Below are 20,011 nucleotides of genomic sequence, written 5' to 3' on the forward strand. Positions count from 1 at the left end.
TGTCTCTAGCGAAGAAGACTGTGTGGTCCATCTGAAGGATGAATACGTATGTATTCTGCAGCTTAGTGGTTTTAAGTGCATATTTCATTCTTACTTATTTTTTATGAGAAAAATAAGAGAGAAAACAGGGGTTTCAGGCTTGGACATCTCATGAAGAAGAAATATCAAAAGAGAGAGTTGCATATGGATATGCATCTTGTCTAGATAAAGAATTAAGGTATAATGTTAGCCAATTCATTTTAGGTGTTTTGTACAGACCCTGGACTTTTACAGGCGTCCACTAACATGTTAACACCACACCTTCAAAAATGTCTCCTACGAAAGGCAGCTAAATCATTTATTTATGTATGAATAATCTACTGTCCAACTTTTTGTGTTCAGCCAAAAACAGCTCAGAGATAAAGCTTGAGCAAGTAGTCATGCAACAATAAATCTAAATCACTCACAAGTACTACTTTTCTCACATGATATCAGGCAAGTATAGTGATTACAACAACCACCATTCAAACACAGCCAGTCATGTTGTATTTGGCAGGGGGCCACTACTATGAATTTTTGCATCGAAGCATTTTTAAAATGCATCTTGTTTTGTAGAAGGATAATTTGTAGAGTCTTTAAAAGGGACAAACAACTTTAATATGAAACAACATTTAGAATGTGTAAATGCAAATTTTATAAGGGTCGGTCCAAGATAAACATTTCTAGAAAATAAGATAACATGAAAAGCTTTAAAACAAAGCATTCCTTTGCAGTGTATGAAGTCAATGCAGTGCTGTGCCTAGCAGAAATCAATAATGAGAGTTCATTCACTTTCATTACCCACATTGCAGAAGATGCAAAAAAGTGTGAGAGCGCGTGTATGGTGGGGGAGGGGAGGGTGTGGACTTGTTAAAACATCTTAACCCAATATATATATCATCTCATTTTATTAGTATCAGTAAAGCAATTATGACACACTTTTATTTTAAGTTAGCTAAAGTTTTAAAGATTTTTATGCAATACCAAACTACCAAAGCAGTGGATGCTTCAAAATTCACAAAAGCCCAAAATAGGCCATTATGAATGTACCTATATAATGGATTTTCCCCCAAAACCTCTGCAAAGGCTCGTTCATGCCCTGATGCATGAGAGTTTATATACTTAAAAAAAATCTCTGTTGTTATGCGCAAGGAAAATGAGTAGGAGGTAGCCATGGAAAGGGAACTAAACTGCAACAATGTGCTCCTGCTCATGTAAATGATGGGGAAATGCCACTGGCTGCTTATTTTTTAGGCAGCAAACACTTTTTGAATCCTGTTAAGTTTTGGCCACAGTATAATTGTGCTGTTAAAAACAATTAATTTTGCTTTCTTCTAGTTTCATTAGCCATCCCTTTACTTGTTGCAAGGTAAAAAAAAAAAAAAAAAGTGAAGTATTTAATTTGTCCTTTATGTTTACATCATCATATCCACTAATTTCAACTCCTCTTTTCCTCATACAGTAACTTCTCCTTTTATTCACTTTAACTGTATCCTGGCACTTTATTTCCATTTTAAGGGGGGACCAAAATGGATGTCCATTTTTAGGAGGGCAAATAGCATTCATTTGTATTATAGCATAGTATTTGTCATGCTTATGAAATCTAACATTGTTTCTGGTTTAGGACCACTACTACACATCCAACAAAAGTCTTAATTGAGCAATGTGCAAGAAAACTGTAAATCTACAGAAAAGAAACCACCCGAGTTAACTTACTAGTTAAGCATCCTGTGGGCACTAATGCATCCATAAAGGACCACATTGCTTTTGCCCTGCTTCTGCTGGGAAGAGCTGTAAACAGCAGCAGACTCAATTTCTGAGAAGGACAATTCATGATACAAAGGGTGACAGAAGGTTAAAAAGTGTAAGGTTTCACCACCATCCAAACCATAATCATGTCTCTCTCCCACCAAGAAAAAGGTGATTAGAAAAGGCTTCATATTTATCAGACAACTACTAACCAGGGACCACACCTCTAAAGAGACTCCAGGTACTACATTTAAAAGACCTACACATTGTTCTTTCTCACTAAACCTGAGAAGAAATGCTTCATTTCTTGCTCTGATAGCTACTGCTGAACAACAGGCATCCTCATTTTTGTTCTCCGTTTTAGTTATTAATTAGGTGGCTGATCATTTTTTCAAGCCCTTTATATGACAAACTGGTAGGCATAAGACAGTGCAGGGAGACGAAGACTTCAAAGAATAAAAGACTCCAGGAAATATACATCCTTGAGAAAAGATGAAGTCAGGAGGGGAATGCAGGGCAGAGCATACAACTTTTTATGTTCTAAATAGAATTGTAAAGTAAATATAGTGTACAACTGGTATACAAGGATCTTATTCATGTTATAAATGAGCATAGTGCCACATTTTTGTTGCTTTGGATAACACATAGATTTTCAAATCCTGACAATTTATCTAGCTTGCTTTTATACAGAATATGAACCCTTAAAAACCTGAATCCATTCATTGTATCCTATGCCCCAAAACAGTGGTTACATTTACACTCAGGAAAAAAAATCATTAGGTCTAATATTGCAAAACAGCAATGACAGACTAGAAATTACAAGTTAAACTGCTACTTCATTACCAGATATCTTCACATCTAACCATGTCTGTTTACTCGGTCTGCAGCTTACCTTCATATCAAAGTCACCTTATTTCCATAACTTTTACATGGGCAAGAAGGAGCATTATCTTCTTCCTCCATTGTTGCTACTTAGCTCCCTTTCCATGGGTACCTCCTTGTCATTCTCGTTGCTGGTATCATTTCTACAAAGACTGCAGGACTACAAACATTCTCTTGCAGCACAGCACACAGCAGTTAAACTTGAAAATAAAAAAGCTTAATGTACACATGAAGTTTTTCTACTTTGTGGACCCCACTGCCCACATTAGAAATCAATGGATCTAAATCAAGAGCTAGAAGCCCAGCCACTCCATTCTTCTGAGCTGTATGTCCACATTCAGCTGCAAAGTGAAATTTAAAAAACTCTGCTAGACAATCCAGGGAGCAACACAGGACATTGGTAACAAACTACTGCAATAGAGGTCTTTCCGGAAAACAACCGAAGCACGGAAAACACGCTCAGTCTTACTTCCCTGTTTTGCTAAAATCTGCCAACCTCCAGTAATTATTTGTTTGTAATACACTACATTAATCATGGACCAGGAACTTACTGCACGAGCTACTGAACAAACAGAACAAAAAACTGATCCTTGCCCCAAAGATCTTACAATATAAGATGAAAGGCAAGAAACAGACACTGTATACCGGGGGTGGGAGGATGGGAAGAAGGGGAAAGCACAAGGAAACAACAAGGTCAGCATGATAAGCAGGACTATCAGTACGTTACTAGCCCAACTGCTTTCAAGTTTTACTGTAGAAGCTGCTCGAGGTCATCCCAAGAGCTGCTCACAAACATACCATACACCAAGGCCTCAAAAGCAGTTGGAAATGGAAAGGGAGTGGGGGAGGGTGTGGCAGACCTCCAGAGTAGCTTCACTATTGTATTTCTGGGTTGGGTCCATATGAATGGGAGCAGCTCTGCCATGACATATCCGGGAAATGGCAAAGGGGCGGTTACCCATGATGACTTTCCTTTTTACTTGGGGATTTGAGAGGCACAGGGGAAAGGAATCTTCAAAATGTTAGTATCCGATTGTGGACAAGAATGGACAGGCTACATCTGTAGGCAGGGCCCATGATGCCTACCTACCCTCACTGTTCTGGCTATACAGCTGGTAAGGTAAGCATGCCAGAGGCAGGCACCCCTCTTTAAAAAAAAAAATTGAAAATAAAAATAAAATATCTGCCTCAAGAGCATTTTATGATTGTCTCTTTATTTTGTTACTTCCCCAAGTTTCATAGATTTCATAGACATTAGGGCTGGAAGGGACCTTGGAAGATCATCAAGGCCAGCCCCCTGCCCCATGGGCAGGAAGTCAGCTGGGGTCACAGGATCCCACCCAGCAAGATAAATGTCCAATTGACTCTTAAAGGAATCCAGAGTAAGTTGCATCATTACAGTTAAATGAGAACTGTTTCACCAGGGCTTTATAATCAGGTTGCTAAAAATCTTCTCTGGACCCCAAATTAGTATACAAGATTTAAGTCCAGAAGAACTCTCTGAAGGTTTAGAACGGGTTCATTCATTCAAGTTGCAGAGATGCTACATCACCTCCTGCTATTATCACCATCTTTTTGTATGTTTAAGCAGAGGAATCTAAAACTTAAGTTTGTTGTGTTTTCTAGTAGTCAGTCTCAACGTCAATACAGAAAATTATGGAAGCCAGCTTAGTATGTGAAGCATGAGCTACATTTTCAAAAAGCACACGCAACAACTAACACCTGACAATTCCAGTGCCGTAAGGGCCATTCAAATAGAAACACATACCCTATCGAAACACAGATACCTTAAAATATCTTGATCCTGGCAAGTAGAGCAGTAGGTACAAATACAATGCATTGCAATGCTTATTTCATGCAACTAATACCATCTTAGAACAAGTTTGACAAACTCCCACAGCTTTAGTTCTGCATGCTTGAGAACATGAAGCAATTAGGGCAGGCCTACACAGAAAACTTCTCATGGTAAGCAGCTGTACGCTGTAGAACAGTACAGGCAGTCCTCGACTTACAACGGTTCGAGTTTGGATGAACCGCAGTTACATTTGTAAAACTGACACCTGGGTTTTGAAGTTCCAACATGGGTTTCAACTTGACAACACTGAATGCTGGATACAGGTCTGCCGGTGGAAGGGAAGGGGGAAGGAAAGGGCTGTGGCTGTAACAGGGGGTGGGGCAAACGCTGCCCAGATGGGGCTGCGCCGAGCTCTGGGAGTGAGGGCTCTGGGTGGCAGGAGAAGCTGCAGCTTGTCCAGCTGCTCCCCTGGCTGCACCAAGGTGAGGCAGGCAGTGCCAGGGCTGCACGGGATGACCGTGGGAGAAGCCACAGCTCAAGACACAGCTCGTCCAGCTGCTCCCCTGGCTGCCCCCACCGGGATGAGGCAGGCAGTTCCGGGGCTGTGCCAGGTAGCCGCAGGAGAAACCACAGCTCATCTGTCTGCTCGCACTGGGGTGAGGCAGGTAGTGCTGGGGCTGAGCTGGGCGGCCACAGGAGAAGCTGCGGCCTGTCCAGAGGCTGCTGCTGCTTGTCCAGGAGGGCATAGAGGGGATTGGGGGAGGCACGTGTGACCCCCAGATCTGGTATATTTACAATACATATAGACAAGTAATATAGCTATGTTTATTTTATACAACTGATTGAGTACTGTACAAAATTCAGGGTTATCTTGGGTGAAAATAGGGTATCCGGCCTTGGTTCAGGAACCAATCCCCCATTTATAACATTGTTTCCTATGGGAAAATTGGTTCTGAGTTACAGCGTTTCAACTTAAGATAGGCAGACAAGGTTCCTTGGGTGAATTTGATATCTTTTATTAGACCAACCCAAATAGTTGGAGAATATTTATTAAGCAAGCTTCAGGGTTCAAAAACCCTTCGTCAGCCTAAGGAAGTTTCAGCAGTTGGTGTGTGCTGGAGCACTATTTGGAGCTCCAACTATTTGGGTTGGTCTAATAAAAGATATAAAATTAACCCAAGGAACCTTGTCTGCCTATGTACTTAGACCAACACAGCTACAACCTAAACCCCGTCAATTTAAGATATGGTTTTCAGAAACCAATTGCGTCATAAATCTGAGGACAGCCTATATGCTGTTCTGCCTTGGTTACCTTTTGAACCAGAAGCACCACAGCTACATTTACACGGCACCATGGGCAGGTTAATTAGCAGCACTGAGTGATAAATATGTAAGCACAGCCTCAGTCTGTCTGCAGTAAGACAGCAGAACCCAGATTCTTGGGTAGGCCTGCTTTGGGCTGATCAGCTCTGCTGGACCACTACTCTGCTCCAGCTGGTGGTTTCCTTTGTAGCGAAAGCCACAGCAAACAGTGAATCATTCTAAATTAACTTCCTCACTTCCTTTATCATCGTTCTCCTCTTATCTTCTTTCCTTTCCACTGCTGCATCTTCTACTATAATCTCTGCCAGCTAGGGTAAAACAAAATCAGTAACACCCTAGTCCAGGGGTAGACCATGTTTTTTGGCTGGAATGCCAAAAAACCCATTATGTCTACCTTGGAAGGTACCAGAGTGCCGACATGCCAGAGCCCGGAGCAGCTGTTTGCAGCCTCACAGCTGCAGATGACCCACAGAAACCAGTCTGCTTGCAGCTTCCCAGGTGCCTGCTGGTAGCAGCCAGGGCTCCATGGCTGGCAGCAGCTGCTTAGAGCCCAGGCTGGTGGTGGTGTGCCGAGCAAAATGGCCTTGTGTGCCATGCTCGGCATGCATGCTGGGGGTTGCTGACCCCTGCCCTAGTCAGTATGAAACACCCGGCTGTAGAGCTGATCCTTCACTCAACAACCTGCAAACCACCTAAATACAAGTGATTTGGCTTCTCCTTCACTCTCTTCACACGCTGGATACACAGAAGCCAGCATCTCATGGAGGCACAACCCAACATCTCCAGGCCCTGCTCAGACAACAGCACGGGGGGCCTGCAGTTGAGTTGAATTAAGACCACCCTTCAGAACCCCAGGTCTGTGAAAGACCCTTCAGGAAGGACAAGGATGTCCTTCTTCCAAAAGCTTTTATAACACTTTTTGGTCACAATTAGTTCTCTCATCCTGAGGCACTATCACAGGTGGGATGCACTTCTGGTCACTATGATTGGGGGGGGGAAAGGGGGGGGAAGGCTTGCACAGCATGTGCAACTGCAAGCCTGGTGTATCCAGAGCAGGCAGTGCCGTGCTGAGACAATAGTTCACCGGCATGCTTGTAGTGGGACCACATTAGCATTACACTGCTTCTAGTTTGGGAGACAGTGTCCAAGAAACAGGTGGAGCCTACCTCAACCTAGTGGCTATGTCTCGAATGGCACTGCTGTGCACTGTATAAATGTCTTCACAGAGATCTAGCAATATAGTATGAGGTGTAATGGATGAATCCAGATGCTGCTCATTTCCCAACTGGATCTCCCAGCCTGCTGGGGTTATTTCACATGGAGAAATACTAGAACCATAAACACAGTTTGGGCTAAGAAAGACAATATCAGCAGCGCAGCTCAAGCCATAAGGAAGAGCCCTTAGATCATCTTTTGTGGACAGATTAGCTGCGGTGGCCTACCCACGCTGTCAGTAGCTTGGCTCACGGACCCACATCCCGGCCAACTTTGTCCTGAAACATGAAATCAGGGCTGTCAAACATTGGCCCGCAGGCCAGATCCAGCCTGCAGCACCCCATAATCCATCCCTGGGGCTGCCTTGGGCCCACTGCTAGGGCTGGTGCGCTGGACTAGCTCAGACAAGTGGATCGGGGGCCCCCAAGGACCAGCCTGAAGCCGCTCACCGGAGCGGTGGGCGTGGAGGAGTGGGACATGGTGGTGCTACATAGAAAAGGAAACCTGCAGATCCGGCCTGGTGTCGTGCTGGGGACTCGGGCCGCTGCAGCACCCCACGGCCGAGCCGCACTGTGTGGGAGCCACCCTCCGCCCCGCCAGCCTCGTGCCGGTGCGGGCGGCCCCGAGCCAAGCACCCGCGCTCCCTCGGCCCTGGCCCCGGCCAGGCGGTGACGGCAGGCGGGGCCGGCAGGGCCCAGCGGCAGGTGCAGCCGCGCGGCGCCGCTCCCCCCCGACACCCGGGCCGGGCCGGGCGCTCACCTCGTCGCCCCACTTGAGCACGTCCTTGTGGCGGTCGCATAGCGCGCGGTAGATGTGCAGGAACTGGAGGATGCCGTGAGAGCGCACGTGCGCCGCGTGCCGCCGCGTCTCCTCCCAGCTCAGCGGGGAGCCCTGAGACAGCAACCCCATGCCGAGCCGAGCCGCTACCGCCGGGGCCGAGGGGTCGCGCTGCGCTCGGCTGCCCAGAGCGGGAGTGCGCGCGCCGGCGACAGGAGCCCAGCTCTGTCCCGGCGGCGGCACGTAACTGGGGCGGGCGGCCGCGCGTCACGCCGTGACTCAGCACTTTCCCCGCCGCCGGGCCCCGCCCCCTGTGGGGCACGCACCACCCCCGCCCCTTCCCCTGCAGGGGCGGGACCTCCTTGTCAGCCCCGCCCCACATCTCCACCCCCTCCACAAATAGCCCCCCTTCCCCACCCCTCCACATGTGCACACACCCCTCCCCCCTCCACATGTGCACACACCCTTCCCCCTGTACACACACACACACACACACACACACACACACAGCCTTCCCCACCCCCTCCACACACACAGTCCCTCTCCCCCACCTCCACACACACCAGTCTCCACTTTTTTTGCTTTCAGAAAAATAATAGAACTTTTTTTTCTGTTGCCACAAACAGGGAGCTTATCGGAGCGCTGGGCATGCCTGCAGCTCCTTCTGGAAACCTCAGGTGGTCTTGGGAAATCCCCTTTGCACACCTGCCAGGGCTGGCATTGCACCCCTTCCCCCAAAATCAACTGAGGCATCCCTGCAATTACTGGGGGGCAGGGAGCGGTAACAGTTGCTCTTCGGGCGTCAGGCCCATGTTAACCTCCTAGCTCAAACAGGCCCATGCCACGCAGGTCATGACAGGGAGAGGGGACACTAGACATCCCCCCTTCATTTGTTCTCCCTTTCGAGCACCTACTACATGGCACTGTCAGATGCAAGATATTGGATTAGAGCAGGGGCGCACAACCTCCAACCCCTAAGCCAGATGCAGCTGGCGGAGCCATTGCATCTGGCCCACGGGACTCCTCATGGATTGAGAAATGTGGTGGTTGGGGAGCAGTAGCAATACCACCAGCGTCTCTTGCTTCCAAATTCCTGTCTTACCCATCCCCCACAGGGCCTGGTAGGAGCCAGGCCATGCTCTGCCTCTCCCCACACCAGTGGGGGTCAAGTCATGCCCACTTCCCCCATCAGGGTTGAGCACCACTGAGCTAGATAGACCACTGGCTTGGCCTAGTGTGGAGCTTCCTATGTTTTCCACCACTAATGCAGGAAAAATGATATGGACCTGACTCAGATGGAGGTTTTGGAGTCAATCACAAACCACTTTGAAGCATGCCAGGCCCACAAGGTGAAGGTACCATACAGGGGTGACAACCACAGAGTATGTCAGAGTATGCAGAGTAGGACTGTGAGGATGAATCCATGAAAGCATCAAGCAAATCTGAGCAGTGGATCTTCCTTGCCTTCCACACACCCCACAAAAGGCCCAGAGCACACAGGGCAAATAGAGATGTAGCAGGCTTACCTGTTCAGAGCTTGGGTTGAGTCCCAGGTTCTAGGGTCTGCTGTTTGATTGGTGGAGCCTGCCTACCAATCTGGAGGCAGCACAAAGGAAGCAATACTCCGCCCTTTTCCTTGCGGGATTGGTTACCGGGGGATGAACCTTGACTTCTCCAGAGAAGAAGCGTGAGTTACTGGGGAAGAGGACCCCACCAGGAAGCTGACACGGGTGAGGAAAGTCTGCCACCTCTACCCTTCATTGCAGAAAGGGTGTGTCCATGTCCCAGGGCCCTAAAGTGGAGGGGCTGCAGGGAAACCCCTCGGGGAGGTGCTGAGTGCACTCCCTATTTTGAGGTTGTTGTGTTAAGGGTTATATAGCTAGGGGTATTTTTTAAGGGGGTTTATATGGTTTATGTGCTTTAATATCTCAGTGGGTATATTGGTATTGTTATTTGTGAAGGTTTAAAGAAATATTATGGTTAAGTTACTTGGGTTATATAAGTTAATATCCCTATGTGTTAATTGCGTTGTATAGGTTGTAAGTTATTTGGTTGATATTTGGTATTTATATGTGAATTATGGAATATTATATATAGTATTATACGTTAAGCCTTGTAAATATTCTGTTTTATATTAAGCGTCTGTATTTATTTGTGTAATAAATTGTACATAGTTAAGTATTTGGTTTTGGCCTAGCTCTGTAGAGAGGGGAGGAAGCCGCTCTAGTAGCTGACCCCTTCCTCAGCCCCCTGCCTGACCACCTGCAGTCATTGGAGGACAGGGCACACACCCCAGGTGTACCCAGGCTACAGAGAGAACCATGGATCCTACACATGCCTTTCCCAAAATGGGGTATACCCAATCCAATACACCAAGTGCCCTCATGGCAATAGCATGGATGAAACCAAACAGCAACTATGCACCAGAATGAATGTTCACAGAAAAATATAAAGACTGGAGATGTACATTCTCCATTAGGAACATGTTTCTTACAGAACAGCCACTCTGTCTCTGACCTCACTATCCTTACGTTAAAAGAAAATCCACCAGACACCTTTACAAGGTGACCTTAGGAACAAAAATGTATAAGCTGGCTGGACACTAAGAAGCAAGGACTAAACACTGATATTGGATTTGTGGCACATTATAATTTATCCAAGTCCTGAAGACTTGCCACACAAGGAAGGTGGGACTGATCTCCCCTCCCCCACCCCCTTTCCCTGTTCTGATAGGTCTTCATTTTCCAGTACTCAGCTTCTTTTCTTTTGCTAATTGTGTGTCCTCTACACCTGAGAATTTCTCTCAGCCCCCCCTCCTCATGCTGTGCATCATTTGATGTGCCAGCTTCCTATAATCAGAGACCTGAAGAAAGTCTTACATTCAAAAGCTTGTCTAACTTTATCATAACTACGTAGTTGCTCCAATAAAAGTTATCACCGCAATAAATCCTTGCCTCTCACATAATTTCTGGACCATCACAGCTACAATATCACTCTTACACTACCATATTTGTTTCAAAGTTCTTTTTCTTTAAAGCTAATCTTTTGCCTTGAAGGCCTGACTCATGATTTTTTAATGCTTCAAGTCAACAATATAGTGAGTGTCTCCCATGATGACGAAATGAAGTCCCTGGGGAACATTATGCCATTTCCTTTGTTTCTTACGTTGCACAACCTAGCAAGATATGAGTAATTTGCATTTTTCTTAGAGAGGTGAATTCTTCCCAATACTTAAAAGTCAACTGAGTAACCTCTTTGCAGCACTTGAATTAATTTTCCCTCCTATCTATCAAATAATATGTTACACTTAAGTCTAAACAAATAGAAGTGTATGCCTAATAACCAGGGATCCTGGTTTTCCCTGATAAAAAAAAAATCAAATTCTCTGATAAAAAAAATCACAAATTCTCTGATTAAAAAACCAAAATGTAGAATTAAAATGAAAGGCCACTATCTATACCGTACAGGTATCAGTTGCACACAATGGTTTGTTGATATATTTACAATTTTAAAGTAATTTGAAAGCCTACCAGTGCTTCAATCACTATAATAAAATAAATTCTAAATACCTATAAATTTTGGTGTTTGATTTTGGGTGTTTTATTACGGAAAATCAGAGCTCCCCATGCCCCCTTAACTCACAGAACACAGGCCCAGGCCCCTCACTTCCAAGCCACAGCCCCCTGGCCCTGTTGATACCTTTCACGCTCCCCAACCGTCCCCTGGCCCTGCTCATGCCCCTCACTCCCCCCACTACCCTCCAACCCTGCTGCTGCCCCTCACTCCCTACCCACAGACGTCTTCTCTCCCCAGTCCTGCTGAAGTGGGGGGCCCAGCTACCAGGGCTACGGGGACAGAGATCTGGGTCTGCAGCCTCCCTGCCCCACACAGCCCCAGCTGCTGCCTGCAGGAGGCAGCAGCTGCTACAGTGCAGTAGAGCATGGAGCCTGGTTCTCCCACTCTGTTGCCTGCTGCAGGCTCAGGCAGGGGGTGGGGCAGGTTCCCTGGTGCTGTGGGCACTCCCGGGGTGGCCCATGCCCTGCAGATCTGTTTGCAGGGTAGGGATGGGGGCAGGGGTGGGAGCAGGTTTGGGCTCCCCACCCTGGTGCCCTCCCTTAGAGCCTCTGCAGCCCACAGGGTGTGACCTGGTGCTGCAAAACAGAGTGGAGTTGTGTGGGGAAGCTTCTTGCTACTGCAAACCACACACTGCCTGGCAGCAATGAGGGGCACAAGTCCGCACCCACCCCTGCCCCTGCCCTGTGCACAGATACGGGGGGCACAGGTTCCCTCCCACCGGGCTGCATGCAGTAGTGGTGAGTCGGCTCCACACCCTGCTACACACCCTCCGGACAAGCTCCTGTGGCCCCATTCTGCTCTCCACTGGGGCCTATAGCCACACATTCCCGTCCCAGGCCCCAAGTCCCACATACCTCCTGGCTGGGCAGCATCCCCAGCTCTAGCCCTGCCCTTCCAAACTCACTCTCTCCCTCCCTCCCTTCCTGTGGGGGGGGGGGGTCTCAGTTCCCCGCCCCCCCTTGCCCTGCCCCCACTCTACTTACCTGCAGGAGCTGCTGTCCAGGCTGCCTGGCAGCCATGTGCATATACATGCACATGCTGTCCTCTGCCTGACCACCCTCCTCCCGCTCCCTGCCCAGCCCCATGCAGGCTGGAACTCTGCCAGCCTGCAGAATGCTCTTTGCAAATGTGCAAAATCCAAAGGTTTCTCTGTTAAAATGAAAAACCCACATTTTCCTCAGGTAAGGCGGGGGGAGGGAATTTGCATTTTTCTCCATTTTCCATGGGAAACAGAAAACTCGAATCCCTGCTAATAAAATGAATTTGTTTTCTGGTGTGCACCAGAAAAAATGAGATGGTGGTAGCTATATAATTTCTTTGTAGAAAGACTCTAAGGTGGAATGGGCAGAAGCATAACCATCTGTAAATATATGGTGTGTTTAATTAGTTCTGTTCTAAGCTTTCAGAATAAAGCAAAGACAATTAGTCAGAGCATTCCCAAGCACAAAAACAACCTCTTTCAGACATGCTTCTAAAGTCCTCCCTTAGACACAAAAGACATCTTCCTCCTCTTCCTTTTTTAAATGACACATGGAGCTTGTAGTGTAATGAGTTCCAGAGGCATCTGCTGTGCAGCTTCATAATCCTTCCCTGTCTGCTTCTAAATTACTTGAGTGACAAGAGGGGAGGCCTGAAGCCTTGCAGGACCAAGAGGCATAGTGAATCCCACAAATGCCACAGAAGCCTAACACAGTCCATTTAGGAATAGATTAGATATTGTTCAGTTTGCTCTTGGTCACATCAAAACCTTTTTGCTCTTACAGGAACATTCTCTAGGTACCTCAACAGCACTAATATTTCCTTCAGGAGATAGTACATCTATACAGGAAATGACTAAAGGAAGAGTTATGCACAAAATTGTTTGACCTCATTGAAGAAAATATGGAGAGGAATTAGACCAAGTTGACACTATTTGACAACCTTGTGTATGCCTTTGAATGCCAAATTAAAACAGCAGCAGAAAAGTTAAGCAGCTGTAAAAAACATAATTTTTTTAATTGAGGTAAAGGACAGAAGGGACTATTAGATCATCTAGTTCAGTGGGGGCCAACCTTTTGGGCAGGCATGCCACAAATTAAGCCCTGTACCCTTCAAAGTGCCATTTCAGTCCAAGAGGGAAGGCTGTGTGGGAGAAGTAAACAGACACCTCTGACAGTGGTGATACCGCAAGGGTTGTTCGACCACAGCATGCACTTCAGGGAGAGAGGACTCCTGAGAAGAGATGGCATCCACTTCACGTGCAGAGGTAAGTTCTTGTTCTCAGCCAGGATGGCTGATCTACTGGACAGGGCTTTAACCCGACTTTGCTGTGGGACGGGGAAACTCCAAGTGGAGCATGCCTGGGGACTGGCACACAGGAAAGCTCCCACATGGGGGACACTAAGATAACTGTTTTTGAAAATGCTAACAGAATGGCTTTTCCACAGCACCTCAGGAAATCGAGGGTGTCAGTTGGGGCCTCAGCTCCTTGTATACCAATGCCTGGAGCACAGGTAACAAGCAGGAGGAGCCAGGCCTCCTGCTCTTTAGTGGGCAATATGACCTGGTAGGGATCATGGAGACCTGGTGGGACTCTCTCATGATTGGAGCGTAGCCATAGAGGGCTATACCCTGCACAGAAAGGACCAAGCAGGACCCCCACAAGCTGTGGAAATGCTGAGGGCAAACCCCAGCATTCCTGAAAGGGAAAGAGGAGACACCTGAGCCCTGGAGAACTCACAGCTGGAGCAGGCAGGGGCAGAACAGGAGCCGTGTGAGCCAGCATTTTGCTGGCTCTTCAAGTGGCTGCTTCCCAGGTGGGGCGGCAGCCAGCTGATTATGCCAGCTGGAGCCACCACCATGGGGAGTTCAAAAACCCCACCGGAAGCTGGCAGAGGGGGAGCCAACTGGGAGCACGCTGGATGGAGGGAAGCTCCATGTACTGGCAACACCAACTCCACTGGCACTGCTCCACCACAGGAGAGCAGGGGCTTTAGCTGGCACCAGGCTGGGATGGGCAGTTCCCAGCCCCTCAGCTATAAGGAGATTTAAGCAGGCACTCCTCTCAAGGAGGACACCCAACACTGGCTGCGGAGGCCCCGAGGCTAGGGGCCAAAGCCCTTGTCATAATCTTCATCTGTGTACCGGACCAGATCATTAGAGGCAACACTGCACCCCATTTTGCCAAAGGGGTTCACCATCACCAGGACGAAGACCAGGATTCCCGAGTAGCTGGCAAGTGGATATGGTGTAGGAGAGATGGAGCTCTGAGGAACACCATGGCGTACTTGTGAGTACCTCCATTGCTGGGACCAGAGGGGAAGAAAACACCTCTGAGCCCCCTTCCTCTTATATACACCATCAAGTCATGGCAAAAGAGTTTGGGGAGGGACCCTGAGCATGGGGCAGAGTCAGACTCACAGTGCCTACTCAGGGCATGATGCTGACATTGGCTCCAAAGATAAGCAGCTTGAAATTCTCTGGGTCAAGCTTCAGGGCGGGGCGGGGGCGACAGGTGAGAGAGACCTAACTGTAGGCATTTACTACAGGCCACCAAACAAAGGGGAAGAGCTGGATCTGGAGTTCTCTCGAGAACTGTCAGAGACTGCGTGTGCAAGGGACTTGGTTGTTATAGGTGACTTCAATTACCTGGACATAGATTGGGAGAAGCATTTGGCTAGGTCGGATCGGTCATGTAGCTTCTTAACTGTAACCAAGGAGCTCTTTCTGACCCAGGAAGTGCAAGGGCCAACCAGAGGTACTTCTCTCCTAGACTAGGTCTTGGCCAAAAAAGATGATCTGGTGTGTGGCTTGAACACTGAGGGTAGCCTGGGCGACAGCAACCACGAGCTCATCAGGTTCACTGTCCACCACAAGGTTGACAAATCAACTAGCAGGATTGAAGTCCTGGACTTCAAAAATGCTGACCTCAACAGGCTCAGGGCATTAGTAGAAGAGGTGATGCAGGACCAGGGACGGAAGGCGAATGGGGTGCACGAAGAGTGGTCATTCCTCAAGGACACGATCCTCGAAGCACAAAAGAAAATTGTTCCCATGAAGAGGAAAGGTACCAGAAGGGCTGGGAAGCCCTCCTGGCTCAATAGGGACATTGTGGTCCTCTTGAAAAAGAAAAAAGAGCTGTACAGACAGTGGAAGCTAGGGACAGTCCTCAAGGAGGACTATACAACAGTGGTCAGCACTTGTAGGGAAATAATTAGGAAAGCTAAGGTGGCAACTGAGTTTAAGTTAGCCAAGGGAGTCAAGGACAATAAGAAGTCCTTCTTTAGGTATATAGGGAGCAGAAGGAAAACAAATGGAAGAGTGAGACCCCTGCTTAACACCTCGGGACAGCTGGTAACAGACACTCAGGAAAAAATTGAACTCTTGAATACCCACTTTCCTTCGGTATTTCACTGGACCAAGGGGAAAGACAAGCAAGGTAAGGATCAGAGGGGGCATGGTGGGAATGATAGACTTCCCACTGTGAATGCTGAGCTGGTGCAAAACCAACTAGAAAAGCTAGACATTTATAAGTCAACAGGACTACATTGAATTCACCCGAAAGTCCTGAAGGAGCTGGTCGAGGTCATTGCTGAACCCCTGGCAAAACTCTTTCAGAAATTGTGGCGCACAGGGGAGATCCCTGAGGACTGGAAGAGGGCCAACATTGTGCCCATCTTCAAGAATGGGAAGAGGGAGGACCCGAGCAACTACAGGCTAATCAGCCTAACCTCTATCTCAGGAAAATCCTGGAAAAACTCATTAAAGAATCTATGTGCGATATACTTGTTGAGGGTAAGATTCTGAACGACAGCCAGCATGGCTGCATCATGGGTAGGTCTTGTCTTACCAATCGCATCTCCTTGTACGAATAGGTCTCTTGCCTCCTGGACACGGGCGAGAAGGTCGACATAGACCTCCAAAAGGCTTTTGATCTAGTATCCCATGATATCCTTGTGGAAAAATTGGAAGATTGTGGACTTAACTGCTTGACAGTTCAGTGGGTGGAAAACTGGCTGCATGGTAAGACCCAGAGAGTTCTCATGAATGGATCTGTGTTGTCCTGGTGATAAGTGGCCAGTAGTGTCCCTGAGGGGTCTGTGCTTGGACTGGTGCTTTTCAACATCTTTATCAATGATTTGGATGTGAGGGTGAAAAGCTCACTGGCCAAATTTGCAGACGATACCATGTTATGGGGGAACATGGTCATGCCAGAAGTTGGGCAGACCGGAAGCAAATGAAGTTCAACACTCAGAAGTGTAAGGTGCTCCATCTGGGGGAAAACAATCCCCAACATACCTAGAGGCTTGGTGGTGACCATTTGACTTGCACCATAGCCAAAAGGGACCTAGGGGTAGTGATCAACCATCACATAAATATGAACCGGCAGCGCGATGCAGTGGCCAGCAGGGCAAACAACATGCTGGCATGTATTAATCAATGCATCTCATGCAAACTAAGGAAGTGATGCTCCCACTGTACTCTGCACTGGTGAGACCGCAGCTGGAGTACTGCGTCCAGTTCTGGGCACCATATTTCAAAAAGGACGTGGAAAAACTTGAGAGGGTCCAGAGAAGAGCCACCTGTATGATCAGGGACTTGCAAGACAAGCCATACAAGGAAAGGCTGAGGGACTTGGGCCTCTTCAGCCTACAGAAGAGAAGGCTGAGAGGGGACTTGGTAGTGGCTTACCGCTACATCAGGGGAGTACATCAAGAACTCAGTGAACAGCTGTTCACCAGGACACCCCTGGTGAAAACCAAGAGCAATGGATACAAACTCCTGTAAGGCCACTTCAGACTCAATTCCAGGAAAAACTCCTTCACAGTCAGGGTGTCCAGACTGTGGAATAAACTCCCTCCAGTGGTGTTGCATTCACCTACCATGGAAATCTTCAAAAGGAGACTGGACAGTCACCTCACTGGGGTCACTTGACCCCAGTTGTCTTTTCCTGCCTAGTGCAGGGGAACTGGACCCAATGATCTATAAGGTCCCTTCTTGCCCCTTATAGCCTATGAATGTATGGATCCCCTTCCTGTGCCAGCTCTACTGCTCTGCTTTTCGTTCCTAGTGCTATCAGCCTTGTGCTGCCTACCCCTTCTCTGAACTGCTGTGCACCACACACAGAAGCTGACTGTGCCACTTGTGGCATGTGTGCCACAGGTTGGTGACCCTGATCTAGTCCAATCTTCTGTATACCACAGGCCATTACATTTCACTGAGACACATCTATACTGACTTCAGTTACTTTAGTTAGGCAAAAGCTTTTCAGTCCTCAGGATACTAAGCAATTTTGTACCTCAAGCTGAAAACAGGAGAGATCAATGTATCACCAGTGTGCAGCTGAAGGTGAAACTGCTAGGAAGGGCCATGCCAGTTTGACCCAGGGAAAAGTTATTTTCCAAAATCTAACAATCAGCTTGACCCCTAACTACAAGACACATTATCCAGGCATCTTAAAAAAAGTTTCTTTATATTACCTTAGAGCACAGATTGAGCCTACCCAGTGCCTTATCCCCAGCTATGTCCAATACATAGTACTTCCAAAATGGGGAGGAAAACAAAGGACTTTGGACAGTGATGTCACTTAGGGTACATACAGAAATTCAAGGAGGTTAGGGGGAGGTTAGATTGACTTAAAAAGTCTAGCAGGCTTACCTTTCAGAGATGGGTCGAGTCCCAGGCTTGAGATTCTGTTGTTTTGATTGGTGGAGCCCATCCACCAATCAGGAGGCAGCAAGAGAAATGAAGTCATGCCCCTTTCCTGAGGGGAGGGGGAGAGGAGCTCCATCGGACCTGATTGTAGACTGCAACACTGTCTGGTCTAGAAGACTGTGGGGCAGAGCCCTGAAGAGTATAAAAGGAGCTGTGTTCCCTGCATGAGGGAGATGCATCACAGGGTGAAGCAGTAGCCCAGGAGAGCCCCTGAAGACTTCTATTGGCGGGGAGCTGCGGATGGCTCCAGTGTTTAGGCTCTCAGTGTGCAGCACAGTGCACGGCGTCTGGGCCCTGGGAGCTGCATGAGGTGGCTTGGGTCTGCAACCATTGTCATGTGGCCAGAGACACGGTGCACAGGCCAGTGCATGAAGCAGGATCTTTGGAGTTGGTTGGGTGGCTCAGGTCCCCAACCTCTGCATGAGGCCAGGAGCTCAGTGCAGGAGGCACTGCACAGAGGGTGAGAGAACCTGGGAGCCATTTGAGGTGACTTGGGTCTATAGCTGCTGGTACAGATGTTACCAGATTTGCCCATCACTTTGAGGTGCACTCATTTATTAGGGGTATGTTTCTGGGGTCTTTGTAATTCTATCCATGTGCTGCTTGTGTTACTTTTGTTTCTATATGGATCTGTATCTCTCTCTTCTGCAAGTCCTCACCCCCAGTGGAGCTATCTTGCAGGATTCAGTTTCCATGTGGCTGGGTTCCTCCAGCCACCAAATCTGTCAAATATATATACACACACACACAGATTAACGTGACATGTCTGACCCCGCCGGGTTGATCAGCATGTACAGACTGACACCTTCATATGCCAGGAATCAGTTCATTAAGGTATCAATAAAATGAAGTCAGACACAAGCACACAGGTGAATTGAATAGCTCTGAATCTGACTGGGTGTCCAGCTGACACCCTCATGGGCTAGCATTCAGTTCATTAGGGCACGTCTGAGCCAAACTACGTCAATCAGCCTATACAAGCTGATTCCCTTACATGTCTCAAACTCAGCACGTCCCAATCTTTTGCCCTTACTGTCCTAGAATTGGTAGCCTCTTGATGAGTGGACCCCACAGTATTTCTGGGCTTCACAGAGATCTTTGGCTTAGGGTAAAAGAAGCGTTGCTGCAGAGCAAGTGGGGAAGAGGAAGTAGAGAAGGAAAAATTCACCGGGTTACCACCAGTTTGACTATAAAAGTTATTTATTGCTAAGTATATGAAATTTATGATGGTACTAATAGTAATAGATATGCAGGGGAAAACAAAAACAATTACAATATTACCCTGTTTCAATTGAGTGTATGGGGAAACCTAGCTCAAGCTTAACTAATACAATTCAGGTTCAGAAAGCTATGCCTAGAAAGAAAAATAAAAAGAGAGAGAGAGAGAAAGAGGAAGAAAGAGAGAGAGGAAGATCTGGGATCTCACCATTTCAAGGCACTTGGGTGGTTTGTTGACAGGCAAAGTTCCTAGCATGATAGTTGAAGTTTAAACAGGCGACCGAAAGAGCTGATCTGTTTCTCCCAGCTTCTCGAGAACAACAACGGATGGTGTCAGAGAGATTTCTCCCTCTTAAAGCACCCTGTTTTCTGCTTTACAGCTTTTCTATACCCTTAGTCCAGCCTCTTCAAAGCATTCTTTTATTTGTGTAAATCAAGAGGGTCCCAAGCTGTAATTGACAGGGAAAATCCTGTTATATAAACACTTTCAATTTAAATGAATACCTTTTTCAGTAACAAGGGGATATCTGGTTTGGAATATCTCGAGAAACTGATTAACAGCTAGGGAAAACATTAAGTTTTAAGGAGTAACCAGACACCTAGGAGCCACCTTGAAATTATTATGAATATAGAAGATATACTGGAAGGAATACCACATTGTTTCTTCTCAGATAGCCTAGCTATGCTTGCACTGTGAAGTCAGCATCAGTGTTTTGTATTTTACCTGTTGTGAATAAGCCTCAGCTTAGCATGACTTCCAGATCT

The 20,011-nt window shown here is 47.4% G+C and overlaps 1 protein-coding gene across 6 annotated transcripts in view; it reads right to left on the reverse strand.

The window, feature by feature from the left end:
* GCLC (glutamate-cysteine ligase catalytic subunit) overlaps nucleotides 1–12,377 on the reverse strand; it is a 55,717-nt gene extending 43,340 nt beyond the window's left edge. For 2 of the 6 annotated variants that reach the window (XM_059730392.1, XM_059730387.1), the window contains exon 1: nucleotides 7,742–8,012. In XM_059730392.1, coding sequence (XP_059586375.1) covers nucleotides 7,742–7,891 — 150 coding nt within the window. In that variant the 5' untranslated portion in view covers nucleotides 7,892–8,012. Of the gene's footprint in view, nucleotides 1–2,659; nucleotides 2,681–7,741; nucleotides 8,014–12,318 lie in introns of those variants that run through there. The other 4 variants (XM_059730397.1, XM_059730409.1, XM_019497162.2 and 1 more) reach the window with 4 other exon arrangements.
* Nucleotides 12,378–20,011: the final 7,634 nt, after the last annotated feature.

This window comes from Alligator mississippiensis, chromosome 1 (assembly GCF_030867095.1).
Source record: "Alligator mississippiensis isolate rAllMis1 chromosome 1, rAllMis1, whole genome shotgun sequence".
In the NCBI taxonomy this organism is placed as follows: domain Eukaryota; kingdom Metazoa; phylum Chordata; order Crocodylia; family Alligatoridae; genus Alligator; species Alligator mississippiensis.